We start from the raw sequence: 19440 nt of genomic DNA on the forward strand, positions 1-19440 counted from the left end.
CAGTCTCCATCTAATGGTCATTATTGAGAAGGCAGCCAGAATTATTTTTACAAAAATACTTTTAGGTTCATGTCACTATTGAGCCCATATGGTTGCATAGAGTTGCATTGATAAATCCAAAAGGACTCTTTCCTCAACAACTGCTGGTCAAAGTCCCCCCTTCTGGGACTTATATTTAATTTATAAATTCCTTTTGCCTTCAAACATCTAGGATTGGAATTATGGGCCATTTTAAAATGCATAGCAACCGGACTTTTTTCATAGCTGTTTTTAATATTGTTGACATGCTCCTGTATACGATCTCTCAAAGGTCTATATGTTTTCCCAATATAGACCTTATTACAACTACACCTCAGCTGATAAACAACCTTTTCCGTGTTACAATCAATATAATCATTAATCCTATAATTAACAGAGCCATCATAATTTGGAAAAGAATCTCCTTTTTCCATATATGGACACATAGAGCAATCACAGCAACGAAACATTCCCTTTTTATTTCTTTTGACCATACCAGGTCTATCTTTTGGTTTAAATTCGCTGCTCACGAGCACGTCCGACAGGTTTCTGCCCCTCCTTGCTGCCATATGGGGGTAGTCGCCCACCAAACTTTTAATAATCGGGTCCCTACCTAGCAAATGCCAATGTCTGCCAAGTATGTCCCTTATTTCATTGTAATGAGATCCATAGGTGGTCACAACTCTGACCAATCCAGGATCATTTCCTTTTAAATTGTCATCTGATCTGTTTACCAACAGATCAGTTCTTCTTTTTGATAATGCCTTATAATAGGCTTTATTGATTATATGTCTAGGATAGCCTCTGGCTAAGAGCCTCACCTTGAGGTCCTCAGCTTCCATTTTGAAATCCTCAATTTGGCTGCAGTTGCGTCGTAATCGCATGAACTGACCTATAGGTACAGCCCATTTCTGCGACGGCAAATGAGCACTTTTAGCTGACAGCAAGGTATTACCGGCAGTCTCCTTACGGTACGTGCTCGTGATCAGCACATCCCCCAACTTTTTGATTTTTAAATCTAAAAAGGAGATCTCAGTTTTACTGTAAGTGTACGTTAAAAATATGTCTCTATCATTTTTGTTCAATTCTCCGACAAACTCGTGCAATTGGGACTCAGTCCCCTTCCATACTACGAGTATGTCATCCACATATCTTAGCCATAGGGCGACGTGTTCCCGGTACCCACGCATGCCCCTAACCATGGTCTCCTCCCAGAAGCCCAGGTGTAGGCACGCGTAGGACGGGGAACACGCCGCTCCCATGGCCACGCCTTTTTTCTGTCGATACAACTCTCCTTTAAATTCAAAATAATTGTAATTCAAAATGAGCCTCATCATATCTAACACAAACTCAGAATGAGCCTGTTGATCATTATATTTCCTCTCCAAATAATAACTTAGAGCTTCCAAACCCTTCTGGTGGGGGATGGACGTGAAAAGAGCTTCCACGTCCAACCCCACCAAGAGGCAATCCTCCTCAACCTGTACCCCTTCAATCTCCGCCAAGACAGCTTTGGTATCCATCACAAAGGATGGCAATTTTTTCACAATATCTTTAATCTTTTTTTCTACAAACTGAGCGACCTTCTCAAGAGGGCCATTGTTGCCCGAAACAATGGGACGGCCTGGGGGATTTTTAATATCCTTATGGGTTTTGGGCAATATATAAAAGGTAGGCGTAGTATAAATCTCAATTTTCAAAAACTTCATCTCCCTTTCCAAAAGAATTCCATCCAAATAACCCCATATAATTTTGTCATTGATCTTTTCTACCAATTCCTTAAAGGGGTTATTGCGTACTCTTTCATATGTGTTCTTGTCACTCAACAGACGTTTTACCTCCTTCTCATACATTTCCTTCCCCATAACCACTACGTTACCCCCCTTATCACTCTTTTTAATCTCAATGTCTTTATTATTCTGCAATTCCTCTAAAGCCTTCCTTTCCACTACACTTAAATTGTCCGGTCCACCTTTTTTCTTCCAATTTATCAACTTCAAATCCTCAGCCACTAAATCCATAAACATGGATGTGTATTTATTACTGCTCAACGCAGGCATAAAGGTAGATTTTGGGCGTAAATTCGTATGCAGTACGGGCGGAATTTCACCGTGTTCTACCTCATAGAGAAGATCGCTCAAGTTCAAATTATCAATCTCATCCAATTCTTCACCTGTATCGCCAGCTGGCGGAGTTGAAGTGTACATCTTCTTCAAAAGGACACGTCTCAAAAATAATTGTATGTCTTTATATGTCTCAAATTCACAACCTGTTTGTTTTGGGCAGAAAGATAGGCCTTGTTGCAAAACTGATACTTGGGGTTCACTAAGGGGTATATCAGTTAAATTAATAACATCGAGTTTAGCATTCTCTAATAGGAGCAACCGCCCCACCTCCCCTGCTGTCCCCGGGTTTGCATGCCTTCTCTTCTTACCACGTTTTCCTCTCCTTCTGTATTTATGTCTAAAAAATCATCCTCATCACCATTTTGTGCTCCATTTTTATTTTGACCATTTTTCTTTTTTGGCTTTCTTCTCCTATTATTTCTATTTCTGTTGATGTTTTTCCCTGTCTTTTTAAGAATGCCTGATTTACCAGAACCCTCACTTTCTTGTCCTGAGGATTCACCTGCTGATTCCTCTGAGGTGCCGCCCCAACCGACCCTCCTGCCCCTTCCTTTTCTTAGGCCATATTTTTGGCCACTTAAATTGAAAATATCACCTCTTTTATAATCTTCAACATCTCTCATAAACTTTTTTTCTTTATTGTTTTTAATCCGTTCATTTTCTTTTTCTACAATACTTTTCAATTTAGTGTTAAGCTCATCAAAATTGAGATCATTTTTATATTCATTGAGCTTCAGAGTACTTATCTCTAGCTCCTTTTCAATATCTTTAAATTGAATCTTCTCTTCTTTAACGAAAATTTTCATGACCCTAACGCCATGCAATTTACATTCCGTTTCCCATTCTGGGAGCATACGGAGGGTTTGTAGATGGTCGGCTGGGGCAACCCTCTCACGAATACCACGCGGGATAATCTGTTTGTCAATATATCGATCCATCCCCAGGATCTCCCACTTTTTCCTGACAAATTTTAGGGATATTTTCTGGTGTTGTCTGAACAACCGGACCAAGGTTAATTTAGCTTCATTGGCTACTTCCACCTGCACCTCATCATAGACCTGCTGCTCATCTGAATCTAATTCAAACACTGGTACATAAGCCATGTCAATTATATATTATTATTCAAAAATTAGGGATATCAACCACAACCAACACAATTGAACAAAACCTAATCAATATTGCGGGATATCAACCTGAAATATTCAAATTCTGTCTCACCTATCGATACATATGAAACACAAAGGGAAAAATATAGGGAGCCATCTATATAGAGGCACTATAAATATAAGGGTGGATTGAAGATATGCCTTTGGGATGACTATATACAGCAACTGCGCAGGATTTAAAGGGGCCTGAAGACCTTTACTGCAATATACCGGTAACATTAGATACATAGGTGCACCTGAAGTCTTCTTGAAATAACCTGGCCGGCCTGGTGTAGTTTTGCTGTATGAATGAGATTTTTAATTGTTTTTAAACTCGTGGTGTTCTTATGGCATTTAAATAAGTGATTAAATTTTGATAAATTGCATTAATTCAGGGGTATATATGTCCCAGTATATGTAGCCAGGGGGTATATGTGCCCAGAATAGGTAGCCAGGGGGTATATGTGCCCAGAATAGGTAGCCAGGGGCTATATGTGCCCAGAATAGGTAGCCAGGGGCTATATGTGCCCAGAATAGGTATCCAGGGGCTATATGTGCCCGTAATAGGTAGCCAGGGGCTATATGTGCCCGGAATAGGTAGCCAGGGGATATATGTGCCCGGAATAGGTAGCCAGGGGGTATATGTGCCTGGAATAGGTAGCCAGGGGGTATATGTGCCCGGAATAGGTAGCCAGGGGCTATATGTGCCCAGAATAGGTAGCCAGGGGCTATATGTGCCCAGAATAGGTAGCCAGGGGGTATATGTGCCCGGAATAGGTAGCCAGGGGCTATATGTGCCCAGAATAGGTAGCCAGGTGCCCCCCGCCCCCCCCCCCCCCCCGCAGGAGGAGAACAGTGCAGCAGAGAGAGAGCTGGGACTCTGGGAGCAGCGGTGGAGAAGGGGGGCAATCTCCCCCCCTTCTTCCCTCACCTTAGGGTGCTGTCTCTCTCCCCCGCTGTCTCCTCCAATATTGATGTGCAGGCTGGCGGGTGGCTGCGGGCGGAACTTACCTCTGTGTCGCAGGCGCCGGAAGTTCGGGTCCCGCAGCCGCTGAGTTTCGACTCAAAAAAGATCCGGATCAAAGATCCGAATCATTCATGAGCCGGACAACACTATTCAGACTGATAGTGTTGTCCGGCTCATGAATGAGATTCTCAGCGGCTGCGGGACCCGAACTTCCGGCGCTGGAGCGACACAGAGGTAAGTTCCGCCTGCAGCCACTCGCCAGCCCTGCACATCATATTGGAGGAGACAGCGGGGGAGAGAGAGCACCCTAAGGTGAGGGAAGGGGGGAGAGATTGCCCCCCTTCTCCACCGCTGCTCCCAGCTCTCTCTCTGCTGCGCTGTTCTCCTCCTGCGCTGCGGGGGGGCTCTAAAACCGGACAACTTAATTGTCCGGTTTAGCATGTTTTTTTACACTGGACACAGCGCAAAAAAACCGGACTGTCCGGTGTAAAACCGGACACCTGGCAACCCTAGGGGTTTCTGACAATATTGTCAGAACTGACAAGATTAGCTGCGTGCTTGTTTCTGGCGTAATTCAGTTTACTACTGCAGCCAAATAGATCAGCAGGGCTGCCAGGCAACTAGTATTGTTTAAAGGGTCACTTAAGCCAAATAAAAAAAATGAGTTTTACTCACCTGGAGCTTCTACCAGCCCCATGAAGCTGTCCGGTGCCCATGTAGACTCGCTCTGATGCAGGGGCGTAACAATAGGCCCTGCAGCGCCTGCGCCCGCGGGGGGGCCCGGCCCCCCCGCTGGGGCCCGCTCGGGGCCGTTTTGTGGGTGCTGGAGGGGTGGCAGCATGAGGGGAAAGCCTTGCCCACAGTCGGCGGGGAGAGGGGTAGTTCCCCCCTCTCCCTCACCTCGGGGCTCTCCCCTCTGCGCGCTCCCCTCCAGCTCGTTAGTGTGTGGGGCTGTGGTGGGCAGCGAGCGGCGGGCAGATACATACCTGCTTCCGTGCGTTCCATCGCCGACTTCTTACTCTAGCGGCTGACGTCACTTCCGGAAGTGACGTCAGCCGCTAGAGCGAGAAGTCTCCGATGGAACGCACAGAAGCAGGTATGTATCTGCCCGCCGCTCGCTGCCCACCACAGCCCCACACACTAACGAGCTGGAGGGGAGCGGGCAGAGGGGAGAGCCCCGAGGTGAGGGAGAGGGGGGAACTACCCCTCTCCCCGCCGACTGTGGGCAAGGCTTTCCCCTCATTCTGCCACCCCTCCAGCACCCAGAAAACGGTCGCGAGCGGGCCCCAGGGGGGGGGGGGAAAGGGGGGGCCCGCTCTGAAAATCTGCAGGGGGGCCCGGTGGGGCCTAGTAACGCCCCTGCTCTGATGCTCCTGGCCCTGCCGGCAGCCACTTAAGGTTTCGGCGCCAGGAGCCAACAGGCCGGGAACGCGAGTGATTCTTCGCATTCCTGGACGTAATAGCGCCTTCTATGCTGTTATATGATATATGCTATATGCTATAACAGCATAGAGGGTGCTATTATGGCCAGGATCGCGAAGAATCACTCGCGTTCCCGGCCTGTCGGCTCCTGTCGCCAAAACCGGAAGTGGCTGCCGGCAGGGCCAGGAGCATCGGAGCGAGTCTATGTAGGCACCGGACAGCTTCAGAGGGCTGGTAGAAGCCCCAGGTAAGTAAAACTATTTTTTTTATTTGGCTTAAGTGTCCCTTTAAAAGGAAATAAATATGGCAGCCTCCATATCACTCTCACCTCGGGTTCACTTTAAATTACAGTTAGCTCCGCCCTCATCTGGTCATGGCTATGCCCATTTTTTTCGCGCGCTGCAGGTTATAGCCACAAAAATTGGTCCAGCCCCTGCATAACACCCCCCCAAAAAACCCTGGAGCCGCCACTGACTGTACTTATACTAGTTATTTATATAGCGCCAACATATTACGCAGCGCTGTACAGAGTATATATTGTCTTGTCACTAACTGTCCTACAGTGGGGCTCACAATCTAATCCCTACCATAGTCATATGTGTATGTAAGTATCGCAGTTTAAGGCCAATTTTTAGGGGAAGCCAATTAACTTATCTGTATTGTATGTTGTTGGGATGTGGGAGGAAACCAGAGTGTCTTAAGGAAACCCACACAGACACAGGGAGAACATACAAACTCCTTGCAGATGTTCACCTGGCTGGGATTTGAACCGGGGACCCAGTGCTGCAAGGCGAGAGCACTAACCACTACGCCTCCGTGCTGCCATACTACTGTACTATATTGTACTGCCATCTTCAGCAGTACTTCAGAGTATGTAGTCATGTCACTGACTATCCTCTGAGGAGCTTACAATCTAATCCTACCATAGTCTAATGTCCTACCATATTCTTATGTATTTATATAGCACTGGCATCTTCTGCAGCACTTTGCAGAGAACGTAGTCATGTTACTGACTTTTCTCAGGGGAGCTCACAATCTAATACCTACCACTATTTTGTGCGAGAGAACACTGGCTAATGTGTGTGTGTGTGTGTGGGGGGGGGGGGGGGGGGGTTTGGGGGGGGGACATTTCCTACTTGCTTTTTTAGGGTCACTTTACTCATACCTGGGGAGAAAACATGGCCCCACCGACTTTGGGCTGCACTCTTACTAGGAAATTTTAATTGACCACACCCACTGTGTTATGGACACGCCCACTGCATTCTGTGGCCACGCCCACTTTTCGCCGCCAACGTCCTCCTCCTGGGGGGGGGGGGGGGCGTCATAGGTTTGGGGTGCCTAGGGGAGCCCAAACCCTAAATACAGCCCTGTGTATATGCAAGTCCTATGTATATTGTACATGCAAGGGGCACTTGGTAAAAGTTGGGCCTAGGGTGGTGAAAAGTGTAAATCCGGCCCTGACCGCTGAGCCCCCCTGGGGTGATGGCACTATGGTGGCCTCAGCAGCTGACGTTGAAGGGCATGTTGGCTGGCTGTCCATAGGTGGCGATACATGGCGCCGGACACTGCCACCAGCTGTTTCTGACGTCGAGCTCCCCCTGCTTCTTTCAGCAACTCGTCTCCTCCTACTCCTCTCTGACTCCCCCTCTGAACTGTCCCCCTGTTCATCTCCTCTATTGGGAACATACGTGGATCCGTATCATCGTCATCATAATCATCCTGCCCAGCTTTGCTTGCCTCACACCTCCAAAACTGCACCAACAGCAGGTACTTCATAATCCTCATCCTCACACATTACGTCCATAGTGTTGCCTAACTTACATATATGAGGTGGTGTAACTTGCTTTGCGCCTTCATCTTGTTGTTGCAGTAGTGGCTGGGAATCAGTGATTTCACCACCAAATAACTCCTGCGAAGTGTCAAATGCAGTGTGTTCACTGAACACAAAAGGTAGGTATTTGCAGTGAGGTGAGCTCACTCAACACAACAGCTAGGTATATGCAGTGAGGTGGGTTCCCTGAACACAACAGCTAGGTATATGCAGTGAAGTGGGTTCACTCAACACAAAAGGTAGGTATATGCAGTGAGGTGGGTTCACTCAACACAAAAGGTAGGTATATGCAGTGAGGTGGGTTCACTAAACACAACAGGTACTAGGTATATGCAGTACTGGGTTTTACAATGTGCACCTGTGCAATCAGCAAAGAGCAAGCTAACAAGCTTACAAGAGCCTAACTAATCTTTCCCTATGAGAGTCTGCTAGCAGCTTTCCCTAATTACTGTCTGCAAGGACACGAGTGACTGTAATAGCCAGCGCTGCCTGCCTTATATAAGGGGGGGGGGGAGTGGCTCCAGGAGATAGTGTAGCCTGATTGGCTACAATGGGCCTGCTGACTGTGATGTAGAGGGTCAAAGTTGACCCTAATGGTGCACTATGGGGGCGAATCGAACTTCCGCAAAAGTTCGACTTCGCTTGCGAACGCGAACCACCGGAAGTTCGCCTGGAACCTTTCGCCGGCTGTGGAGGGACAGTCTCGCTTATTATATTATGCGTGACTAGGTGTGTGTTGAGGGCGTGATGCCGTGTGACACAGCTGTCCCCCTGGGAGGCAGGAGAGTGATCGGCTCTCATAGGCTGATGTCTATGCGAGCCGATCGTGCTGATTGGCTGGCAGGGGGAGGGTGGGTAGTATAACTATAAAAAAAATAGGAATGTTTATTTAAAAATATAACAAATAAATATTTGTAAAAAACAAACAAACACTGCACCACCAATCAGAGCCCACCAATTGGTTGAAGGTATCCTAAGGGAGGCTATACAAAATTATTTAGCACAGAATAATCTTATTTCAGTTCAACCGCATGGTTTTACTAAGAACAGGTCCTCCTGTCTCACCAACATGCTCAGCTTTTATGAAGTAGTGAATGAAAATGTAGATCTTGGGAAAGCTATAGATGTAGTGTACTTGGACTTTGCAAAGGCTTTTGACACTGTTCCCCACAATAGTCTAGTGCAGAAGCTGTATATATGTGGATAGAGAACTGGTTAAAGGAAACCAGAGACCTTGGTATACAAAGATGTTTTACTTACACTGGACTCCCTCCAGCCCCATAAGCACGTCTGAGTCCCTTGCTGCCCTCCCGTAGTCTGCCGCTCAGCGGCAATCAGCCCTGGTAGCTGGCTCAGTTGCGCCAATCGTGGTCTTCTGCGCATGCGGGGCTGATTGCCGATGAACAGCAGACCGTGGGAGGATGGCGAGGGACTCAGGTGTGCTTATGGGGCTGGAGGAAGCACCGGGTAAGTAAAAAATCTTTGTATATCAAGGTCTCTGGACACATCCGAGAACGATTAAAATAAAAAACCCACTTTCCTGGGGCTTCCTCCAGCCCCTGCCAGCCGTCCTGTGCCCTCGCCGCAGCTCTGGTCCAGGGTTCCCTTCCAGTGCAAAATGTCCACTGCGCCTGCGCGAGCGGTTCTCAGAGTCGCGATGAAATCATCCGGACTGTACTGCGCAGGTGCAGTAGTTCTGCATCTGTGCAGTACAGCCCGGATGACGTCAGTGCGACTCAGTGAGCCGCATTCTGAAGCACAGGAAGATGCCGACCTGGCAAGGTCGGCATCTGCACCGAGGGGACCAGGAGCCAACAGAGCTGCAGCGAGGACACAGGTCGGCTGCTAGGGGCTGGAGGAAGCCCGAGGTAATTGGATTTCATTTTTTTAGTTCCTCTGCCCTTCCTTTTAAGGGATATAAGGCAAAGAGTGGTGGTAAATGGAACATACTCAAAATGGGAAACCGTTAGCAGTGAGGTATCGCAGGGGTCAGAAATTGGTCCAATTCTTTTCAATTAATTTATTAATGATGTCTGGGCCGGATTTAGGCCAAGGCCATGGCCTAAGGCACCACAGGAGCAAGGGCACCAAAGCAGCAGGCTAAACCGGTGCAAAATTTGCAAGCAGGGAGATCAGGCGCACCTGATCGTGGTACTCTGCTGCTAGCCACCTGTGCAGCAGCCACCTTGCTCTCTGTGCACGTTTGCATTGTGGCCGGCGGCTATGGACTTGGGCAGCATTGGAGATGGAAAGGAAGAGGAAGCTTCTGCACTGGAGACGAGTGGAGAAATGAGTGACACTGATGGCTACTGCGGTGTGAAGGCGAGCTGGCTACCTGTACTGAAAGGGAGGGGGGGGGGGGGGAGGAGGGATTAAGGGAGTCATCTGGCTACTTATACTGGAGGGAAAGGGGGGAGCAGTCATCTGGCTACTTATACTGGAGGAAAGGGGGGAACAGTCGTCTGGCTACCTATACTGAAGGGGGGTGGAAAAGGAGGGATTAAGGGAGTCATCTGGTTACTTATACTGGAGGGAAAGGGGGGAGCATTCATCTGGCTACCTATACTGGAGGAAAGGGGGGGGGGGGGAACAGTCATCTGGCTACTGTCATAGACCGCACGGGCCGGTCCTTGATCGGGTCAATCGCTCAGAGTCAGAAACTCGGTCTCGCTGTCGCTTTGTGCATAGATGCCCATGTGTGGATTTGCAATCTATGAACCGACTAGCCGAGAGGAGCGTCCTGACTCCAAAGGAGTCACCACACGCGTACAATTCAAAAGCTTGCCATCACATGTGAGTCAGCACATGACTGTAAATATATTAGCACACTGCGAACACTGTAAGTTAACCCTTAGCTGTATGCAGGGATCGGCGCCAGATCTGTCTTTCTGTGCCCGATTCAAGCATACGGGTTATAAATACAAGATACTCTAGAAAACAAGGTAACGGTTTCGGAGGAGTAAGTACGATTGCGTATGTTCAGGAACAGGTCATAACCGTAAAACAATTTTTAAACGTTTTAATAACAAAAATGCATTACACACATTTACATACACTAATTAACATATACACACAAAGCTTAAAATAAAAAGGAATAATTGTGAGAGGTTTACTTAGCCGAAATGCAGTCTGTGTGGGAATATTTCCTTCTGGGAAAAGAAATGCAAAGTCCTTGGTTTCAGAATCATAGGCCTTTAGGTATATTTTGTAATCCAAGCAGATGTTACAGTTCCAAGATGGCTGCTAACCACATGGGTCTTTGGTTAGCAGCAGCAGGCTCTCGTGAAGATGGGATTTGGAGGACTAAACTCCGCTTGCTGGCAATGTGCTTTTGATGACGCTGATTTGGGGGTGTGGCAATGCCTGCCCCCTTTGAATTACCCACCAAAGACTGTCCACCTCCTCCTAGGAGGATTTTGAGCTTAAATTGTAAACCACTGTAATTCAAACTATACATGTCATATTTAGGCAGATAGCAGATTCATACTTGTCAGATAATACCGATTAATATGACATCTTGCATGAGTGCGTTAGGCTGTCCTGTCCCTGAGAAGGGTCGTACACCAATAAGCGGACGGGTTATGCTTATGAATTTTATATCAGCACATTGGGCAGATTTTAACGAACAAGACTATATTAATTTCATAGCTGTGCTATACACGTTTTTCATTTAACAGACCGAAATCATAAACCACATGCATTTAAATCTATTCCTAATCGGAGCCACTTAGGCTGGCCTCCCGCTGGGGAAGTTTGCCTTAGACTTTCCTGTGATGAAAGGAACTTTTGGTGCTCAATTAGCAGCTGAGTGTGACCAGCTAGAACAACCTTTGACATATTACACCAGGATTCTGGCTAGGGTGTCACACCTCTGTGACACTGGCCAGCAAGGAATTCTTTTGAACAGTTATTTAAAACAACCATGCCTTCACTGGTCAAGAAAAAAACAACATACTTCCTGAAAAGAAAAAATGTCATTTTGCTCTGCTTTTCGGAACGATACAGAATCGCTAATCGTCTCGACTTCCGTATCATTCATGACACCTCCCCCACCAGGTCGGCGAAAAAGAGGAGGTTAGCACGACCTGATCGGTGCGTCAACTTGGTTACTGAACGGGCTCTCGACTTTCGTATCTGACTGTACTTTAGACACCTCACCAGGGGCATAAGGCCACATGGTCCAGTGTGTCCCAGTGTCCGCTTTGCGGACGGCAAGATGCACACCAATAGGCTTACCACTAAATATCTGGCTGGGTTTGCCTAGCGCTTCCCGTAAGGGAGAGAGTCACTGGCTGACATCCAGGTCGTTTTTCGACTCTCAGGTGTCAGCCTGGTTTAGAATCAGACAAACAGTGATTAGACAGCTGTCCGTTAGAAACAGGTACCTCTTCCTTGCCTCCTTCCCTAGGAGAGAGTGAAAAGGTGAGTTTTGAGGGCCTTCTTGAAGATGTTAAAGGAGGGGGCTGCTGTAACGATCGGTGAAGCACAGAGAGGATCTGATTACCGGTGATCTGCAGTATCACGGGGAATACAGATGTATACCAGATTATAAGTGATCTGCAGTATCACCGATAATCCGATATACCAGCTAACCTCTGTTCACCTGAGTAGAGTGTAGTGTTTGGTGTAACAGTAACACTAAGAGGACTAGGCCTCAGTGTAGTAAGGAGTACTACACAGATTCCTTCCGAAGACCTGAGCTCTCCAAGGCGGGAGGAGTCAGGCTCCAAGAGTAGGAAGGTTTGTCTGAAAGTGACACGCTGGAGGAGGTGTCACTAACAGGACGGGGAACCGCCTCTAACAATAAGGTCGGTTCTCGAGGTCGGGCAAGCTAGGTCGTTAACACACGGACAGATAAAGTACAAATACAGTAGACAGAGGCGGAGTCTAAGGCACAAGCAGGGTTCGGCAACAGGGTATCAGAAATATCGAGGTACAAGATCAGGAGGCAGAAGCAGAGTCTAGGACGAGCCGGGGTTCGGCAACAGAGTATCAGAAATATCGAGGTACAAGATCAGAGTTCAGGAGGATAGTCAGGCAGGCAAAGGGTCATAACAGATAATCACAATCAAACTAGTACTTTAGCTATCAACAGAATCTAGCTAAGTGTAGGATTACAGCTCCAGCTGGTCCCGGCACACTTGCGGATCTGACTATGGATCTGGGTGCTCCCACGTATGTGATCGCAACGCCAGACACCAGAGGAATGACCAGGTAGCAGTATATATACACAGGTATCCCCCCAGCACCTCCCTAAGTGCTGGACCAATGACGAGTGGAGCCACAGTCAGCTGACCAGCCTGGTCAGCTGACTCCTTTCTGGCTGTCATAAATTCCCTGCCTGAGTGCGCGCGCGCGCACGTCACTCTGAACCTAGAGGGACTATGAGTCCCAGCCACAGCAGCCCCACTCTGCGGTGTCTCCGCAGCGGGGGTATGCGCGCTAACCGCCGTGTCCAACGCGACTGTTTCTCCGCGCTCCGCTGAGCCCTGCACAGAGACAGCCGCCTCATACCGAGAGGAGGCGGCTGCCTCTCCGTGTGCAGGCTCACTATGCGCGGAAAGAGCCGCCTGCCGCTGGCTCATGGCGGCGGCTCTTCCACGCTTTCTCACAGCTGCCCTAATGGGTGGAGGTAGGGAGTTCCAAAGTGTTAGAGCAGCTCTTGAGAAGTCCTGGAGGCATGCATGGGACTGTGTGATGCGGGGGGCGGTCAGGCGAAGTTCATTGGAGGAACGGAGTGAGCGGCTAGGTGTGTACCTCTGATTAAAATAAAAAAATGTAGGTTGGACAGGTTTTGTGGACAGATTTGTAGGTCAGACACAATGGGCTTGATTCACAAAAGAGTGCTAACTGTTAGCACGGTCATTTTCGTGTTTGCGCGATCGTGATTTTTTGCGCGCAATTAATCGTTTTCGCTATTGTTTTCGCGCGAAAATTCTAATTGCACGCGAAAATTCGCGATTGCGCGCAAACGGCCATGCTAACAGTTAGCACTCTTTTGTGAATCAAGCCCCATATCTTGAATCTGATTCTGGACTGGATAGGAAGCCAGTGGAGGGATTCACGGAGGGGAGCCGCCCTGGTGGAGCGATGGAGGAGTGGATAATTCTGGCTGCTGCATTTATGGTGGACTGCAGTGGGGCTATTCGGGTCATAGGGAGACCAGACAAAAGGGCATTACAGTAGTCGAGGCGGGAAATTATGAGGGCATGGATGAGGAGTTTGGTGGTGGCAGAGGTCAGGACAGGAAAGGGCAAATCTTACAGATGTTACGAAGGTGGAAGTTGCAGGACTTTGTGAGGTTTTGAATGTGGGGAGTGAAGGAGAGTTCGGAGTCCAGGGTGACACCCAGACAGCGGGTTTGAAAAGTAGGGCGAATAGTAGTGTGGTTAACAGTGACATCCACATCTGGGAGGTTCAGGGATGGCCGGGTGCGAAGATCATAAATTCTGTTTTGTCTAGATTTAGTTTCAAGAACCTAGCGGACATCCAGGAAGAGATGGCTGATAGGCAGGAGGACACCTTGTCCATGGTAGTGGTCGAGATGTTAGGGGTGTGGAGGTAGATTTGGGTGTCATCTGCATACAGATGATAGGTAAAACCCATGGAGGAGATAACCTTGCCAATGGAGGATGTGTATAGGGAGAACAGTAGGGGGCCAAGGACCGAGCCTTGGGGGACTCCCACTGAGAGGTGGTTGGGGGTGGGCGAGGACTCATTATGATGTGAAGAGAGGGAAACCGAGAGCCTGATATGGTGTAGTATGTTAATGTAATGGTATCTGGTGATAAAGAAGGTGATTATACTCACAAAGGTAGGTCGCCACCAAGGCAACCACTGGGCGAGCAGGCGGGGAGAATTATAACCTGACCCCGCTCAGGTCTAAGAAGTCGCTCTCTGTAGATAGGAAAAAGTGGGGATACACCCCTCCACCAAGGGTGGATTAAATTATTTTGTAGCAGGATAACAGAGGCGCCAGGTAGAGTAAAAATAATTAAAATTGTTAAAAAGGGCGAAGTGGGTGGACTCACCTCCCTTCTGGAATAAATGGCCGGACAACGGGCAAGTTATTTGCAGTTTAAAGTAACATTTAATAATAACTCCAAAAGTGCAACGCGTTTCACGGGTAACAGTCCCGCTTCTTCAGGCAAACGATTTTTGGAGGGTACACTGTCTGGTCAAGAGCTGGGTATAGCGCCTCTGTAGGAGTCATTGAAGGAGGACTCATTGAAGGAGGTAGTGAAGGAGCGGTTGGAGAGGTAGGATGAAAGCCAGGTCAGGTCGAGATCGAGAATGCCCATGGACTGGAGGGACTGGAGGAGTAGGGGATGATCTACTGTGTCAAAAGCTGCTGAAAGGTCGAGGAGGAGAATGGAGTATTTACCTTCAGCTTTAGCTAAGGCAAGGTCATTGACCATTTTGGTGAGAGCAGTTTCGGTTGAGTGGGCAGACCGAAATCCAGATTGCAGTGGGTCTAGCAGTGAGTTGGCATTGAGGTACAGGGTCAGGCGTTTGTGAACCAGATGCTCAAGGTAATCTGATTAACATGTATAAATACATCAGAGGGCAATACAAAAGCTTGGCAGGTGAGCTTTTTGTCCCTAGTGTTGTACGACAGAAAAGGGGACATAATTTTCATGTGATGGAAAAAAGTTTTTTCTATCTATTTAGAAACAGGTCCTTCACAGTGAGAGTGGTTAAAATCTGTAACATCTTACTTCAGGAAGTAGTTATAGCAAACTCTATGTGTGCATTTAAAGAGGGCTTGGATGCTTTCCTTGCATTTAAGGGCATCCACGACTATAATTATTAAGTAATGGATGGACTACCATCTGGAGGAATTGCTCCCTTTTAAGGCTAATTGGCCCAGGCCTTGTAAGATTTCTCGCCTTCCCCTGGATGAACTGGGATATGTGCAGGTTCAGAATGGTGTTTATTTATTTTTCTGTTTGAACTTGATGGACGGATGTCTTTTTTCAAACTATGTAATTAAATTTCCTCTTTAACCACTTCCGTACCAACAGTCTCTGCCCCCTTAAGGACCAGAGACTCCTGGAACCAAAGAACTTTGCCTACTGCCGCACATACCCGCCTCTCCCACTAGTCATGCCACTCCTCCATCCCTGCAGGCACCTCTCTGCCATTGCTATGACAGCAGAGCTGTGTGAGCACTTACATTGGCTCCTGACATTGTCCATCAACGTAAGCCTATGGGATTGGCTTACAGTGATAACAGGGTCAGGAGCCAATGAAATCGGCTCCTGACCGGTTCACACAGCTCTGGCTTCATATAGTCGACAGGGTGAGTGATCTGCGGCGGGGAAAGAGGGACACGATCAACGGTAGTGGCGGGATGATTAAAATCTACACCCTGGCAGCGGTAAGGGGATCAAAACAGGGCATAGATTTTTATTCATCAAGGTCCAGTAAAGGTTAAGGAAGGCTTCAAGAAAACAAACATTCTCACTCAATGCGATTTTTTTGTTATGAAATAACAGTGCTGGAATCCCACAGCCAAAGCCAATTGTATTAAAATGTGTATAAATGTGACTATTCATTTCCAGCATCATCATCCAGTATTTTTTTTGTGAGTAGACCACCAGCTGAATATGTTCAAATTAAATCATACCGTATACTGTAAGCAGTAAGTTTGCTTGTTGGATACTCCGATCTGTGAGCCGTATGTAAGCAGTGTATTGTCCACTGTCCTCTATCCTCAGATCACTGATATTTAATGTTGTTCCATTATTTAAAATCTCCAGACGAGTAATAAGCTCAGGAGGGTAGATTTTTTGTTGATTATTTTCAAAGCTTGCAATTTTGTGTGTACGTGAACTTCCACTGTGCTTAAAGTGCCAATCTACCTCTTCTACAGGAAGCTGGAGCATGATGTAATTGGATAATTCTATGGATTGGTGTAGTAGTCCTGCCACTGTAACTTGGCCAGGGAGTTCAGTCTTCCTAGCTGTAGAAAAAAAAAAGATCAACCATATCATAAGCAGAACGTTTAAATGTTGTACATTTAGCAATGCATAAGCCTGCCCAAAATGAAAGACTCTTTTTCTACTAGAATGTTGGCTGCCTGAGGTGAGTTTTAAAACAGCCCTGGACAAACCTATCCTTTATGAGTGAGCTCTTAGTACAACCATTGGTTATTGGTTTAAAAGTTTACAATAGTCGGTCATGTTGCATCCAATAAATGTCAAAAATTGCCTCACCCCCAACCTCCTCTCTGTGTGCTCTCTGTTTTTTATAAAGTAGATCTTCAGCTCTCCAGGGTTGCCTGTCCCTGCTGTAATGTATATCATAGCAATATAGGCTGCCCAATGTGGAAAACCTGAATCCTGTGGAGCCATGTCCCGTCTCTTGAAATCTGCCCTTGCATCTTGTTTTACTTGGCTTCGGAGTTTGTGATTTATTTTAAACTTATTGTCTATTGCCTGATAACCTTTTTGCCTGTTCCTTGATTCTGACTGTTTGCAGCCTGACCCAAGATTATGGACTCACTTTGTTCCTCAACAGGATTAACTGTACCTAGTTTTTGAACTTGCAGTTGCCCCTAGAAGACCCATTTATATTACTGCAATAATCCGAATTTACCTAGTTTATAAAAACATGGTTGCCCCTAGCAACCCCTTGGTTCCTTGGGCATCTGCACATCTAGGAGGCTGCCTTAGCTCAGATTCTAGCCAGCAGAGCTTTACCATCCATGACACACTCATAGCACCGGACTGAGTGGAGCTGCTAAGCTCTATCTCACAAGAGTGCACCTGTTCAGTAGCCATTAATTACTGGTGTCAGAAGTCTGGATACTGCACCAGGTAACAGTTGAGACATTATGTTCAGTTTGAACTGACAGTACCCCCACCGTGTTTTTCCCCAACATACTTTTAATGCTGTTTTATTAGTGGTGCTGTGACATATATCACAGCACTATCCTCCCTCGTGGCCCCCACTCTGCTCAGTCGTAATGTTTGACTGAGCCGAATGTTGATTATGGGCAGGGAGGAAGTGGCAGTTCTTCTTCTCTCTGCCCAGCCCTAGGAACACCCCCTTCCCTTACAGCTGATGGTTCCCGATGGTGTTACTTCACAACTACTGAGCACAGAATGATAGTGTACTAATTATCGTTCCGAGCTTAATCGCCAAAAGCCCTCCCCTGCGAGCCGTGTGCTGTAACACCGTCGGGAACCATCAGTGGGGAGTGAAGGGTATGTTCCTAGGGATGGGTTAGGGGCAGGGGCGTAACTAGAAACCACTGGGCCCCCCTGCGAAACTTTGGATGGGGCCCCCCCAGCAACAACTGCACCCTCCCTCCAAAAATAAATTAGGCAGGATAAATAGTTATTAAAAAAAAAAAACCGCTGAGGCTCAGCGTAAAGCCACCCATTCCTCCCCCCCCCCCCACCAACCATGTACACACACGCACACCTCTACAATACACACACACACATCTCTACAATACACACACCTCTACAATACACACACACACACACAGCTCTACATTACACACAGCTCTACAATGCACACACACACAGCTCTGCAATACACACTCACACAGCTCTACAATACACACACACCTCTACAATACACACACATACACACAGCTCTACAATACACACACATACACACAGCTCTACAATACACACAGCTCTACAACACACACACATACACACAGCTCTACAACACACACACACATACACACAGCTCTACAATACACACACACATACACAGCTCTACAATACACACAGCTCTACAACGCACACACATACACAGCTCTACAACACACACACACACAGCTCTACAACACACACACAGCTCTACAATACACACACACCTCTACAATACGCACACACCTCTACAATACGCACACACACCTCTACAATACACACATACACAGCTCTACAATACACACACAGCTCTACAATACACACACAGCTCTACAATACACACACAGCTCTACAATACACACACATACACACAGCTCTACAATACACACAGCTCTACAATAAACACAGCTCTACAATACTCACACACATACACACAGCTCTACAATACACACACAGCTCTACAATACACACACACATACACAGCTCTACAATACACACACAGCTCTACAATACACACACACATACACAGCTCTACAATACACACACACACACACACACACACACACACACACACACACACAGCTCTACAACACACACACACAGCTCTACAATACACACACACCTCTACAATACACACACACCTCTACAATACACACACACCTCTACAATACACCCACACACCTCTACAATACACCCACACACCTCTACAATACACACATACACAGCTCTACAATACACAAACAGCTCTACAATACACATGTAGCGAGACAGACTGGATCGCTAATGAATGTAACAGGGCCTCTTAGTGGATACCGCCTCCAGTGGCACCCTGCCTCCTAGAATCATGCAGACACCAGTATCAATGCAACATATTTATTCCCCACAGACCAACGTGATCTAATGGGGTGAAGTAAGCAATAGAAAATATAGCACTAATCAAACACTTGTTAACTCAGCAAGATCATAACAGTAACAGTAATACGCTTCACACATTCAAAGTGCATAGAAAGTGTATGTCCAAGGTAGCCACCTCTTGCGCCCCTCCAGTGTCACTCTAAACAAGTGTACAGTAGACTGGCACAGAACGCACCGCAGCAAAGGGACAAGCTTAATAAACTGCAATCAACACACGGTAGTAACCTCTTGCGCCCCTCCAGTGTCACTTTAAAGGAGTGCACACTACACTGGCGAAAGACGCACAACCATAGCAAAGAAACAAACTTAAGACAATGCAATCAGTAGCACAATCTTATTTAACTCCCGACTGGCCAGTGGGCTATAGTGCAGTTCTGCACTCGGGGTACCCCTTTAAGGAACGTTA

The 19440-nt window shown here is 47.2% G+C and overlaps 1 protein-coding gene across 2 annotated transcripts in view; it reads right to left on the minus strand.

Annotated features, from left to right (window-relative positions):
* Window positions 1-19440, minus strand: part of LOC137532557 (SLAM family member 8-like) — a 164574-nt gene that overhangs the window by 75961 nt on the left and 69173 nt on the right. For both annotated transcript variants that reach the window (XM_068253185.1, XM_068253186.1), the window contains exon 2: window positions 16139-16474. In XM_068253185.1, coding sequence (XP_068109286.1) covers window positions 16139-16474 — 336 coding nt within the window. The remainder of the gene's footprint in view (window positions 1-16138; window positions 16475-19440) is intronic.

The sequence above is a fragment of the Hyperolius riggenbachi genome, chromosome 9, assembly GCF_040937935.1.
Source record: "Hyperolius riggenbachi isolate aHypRig1 chromosome 9, aHypRig1.pri, whole genome shotgun sequence".
NCBI lineage: Eukaryota > Metazoa > Chordata > Amphibia > Anura > Hyperoliidae > Hyperolius > Hyperolius riggenbachi.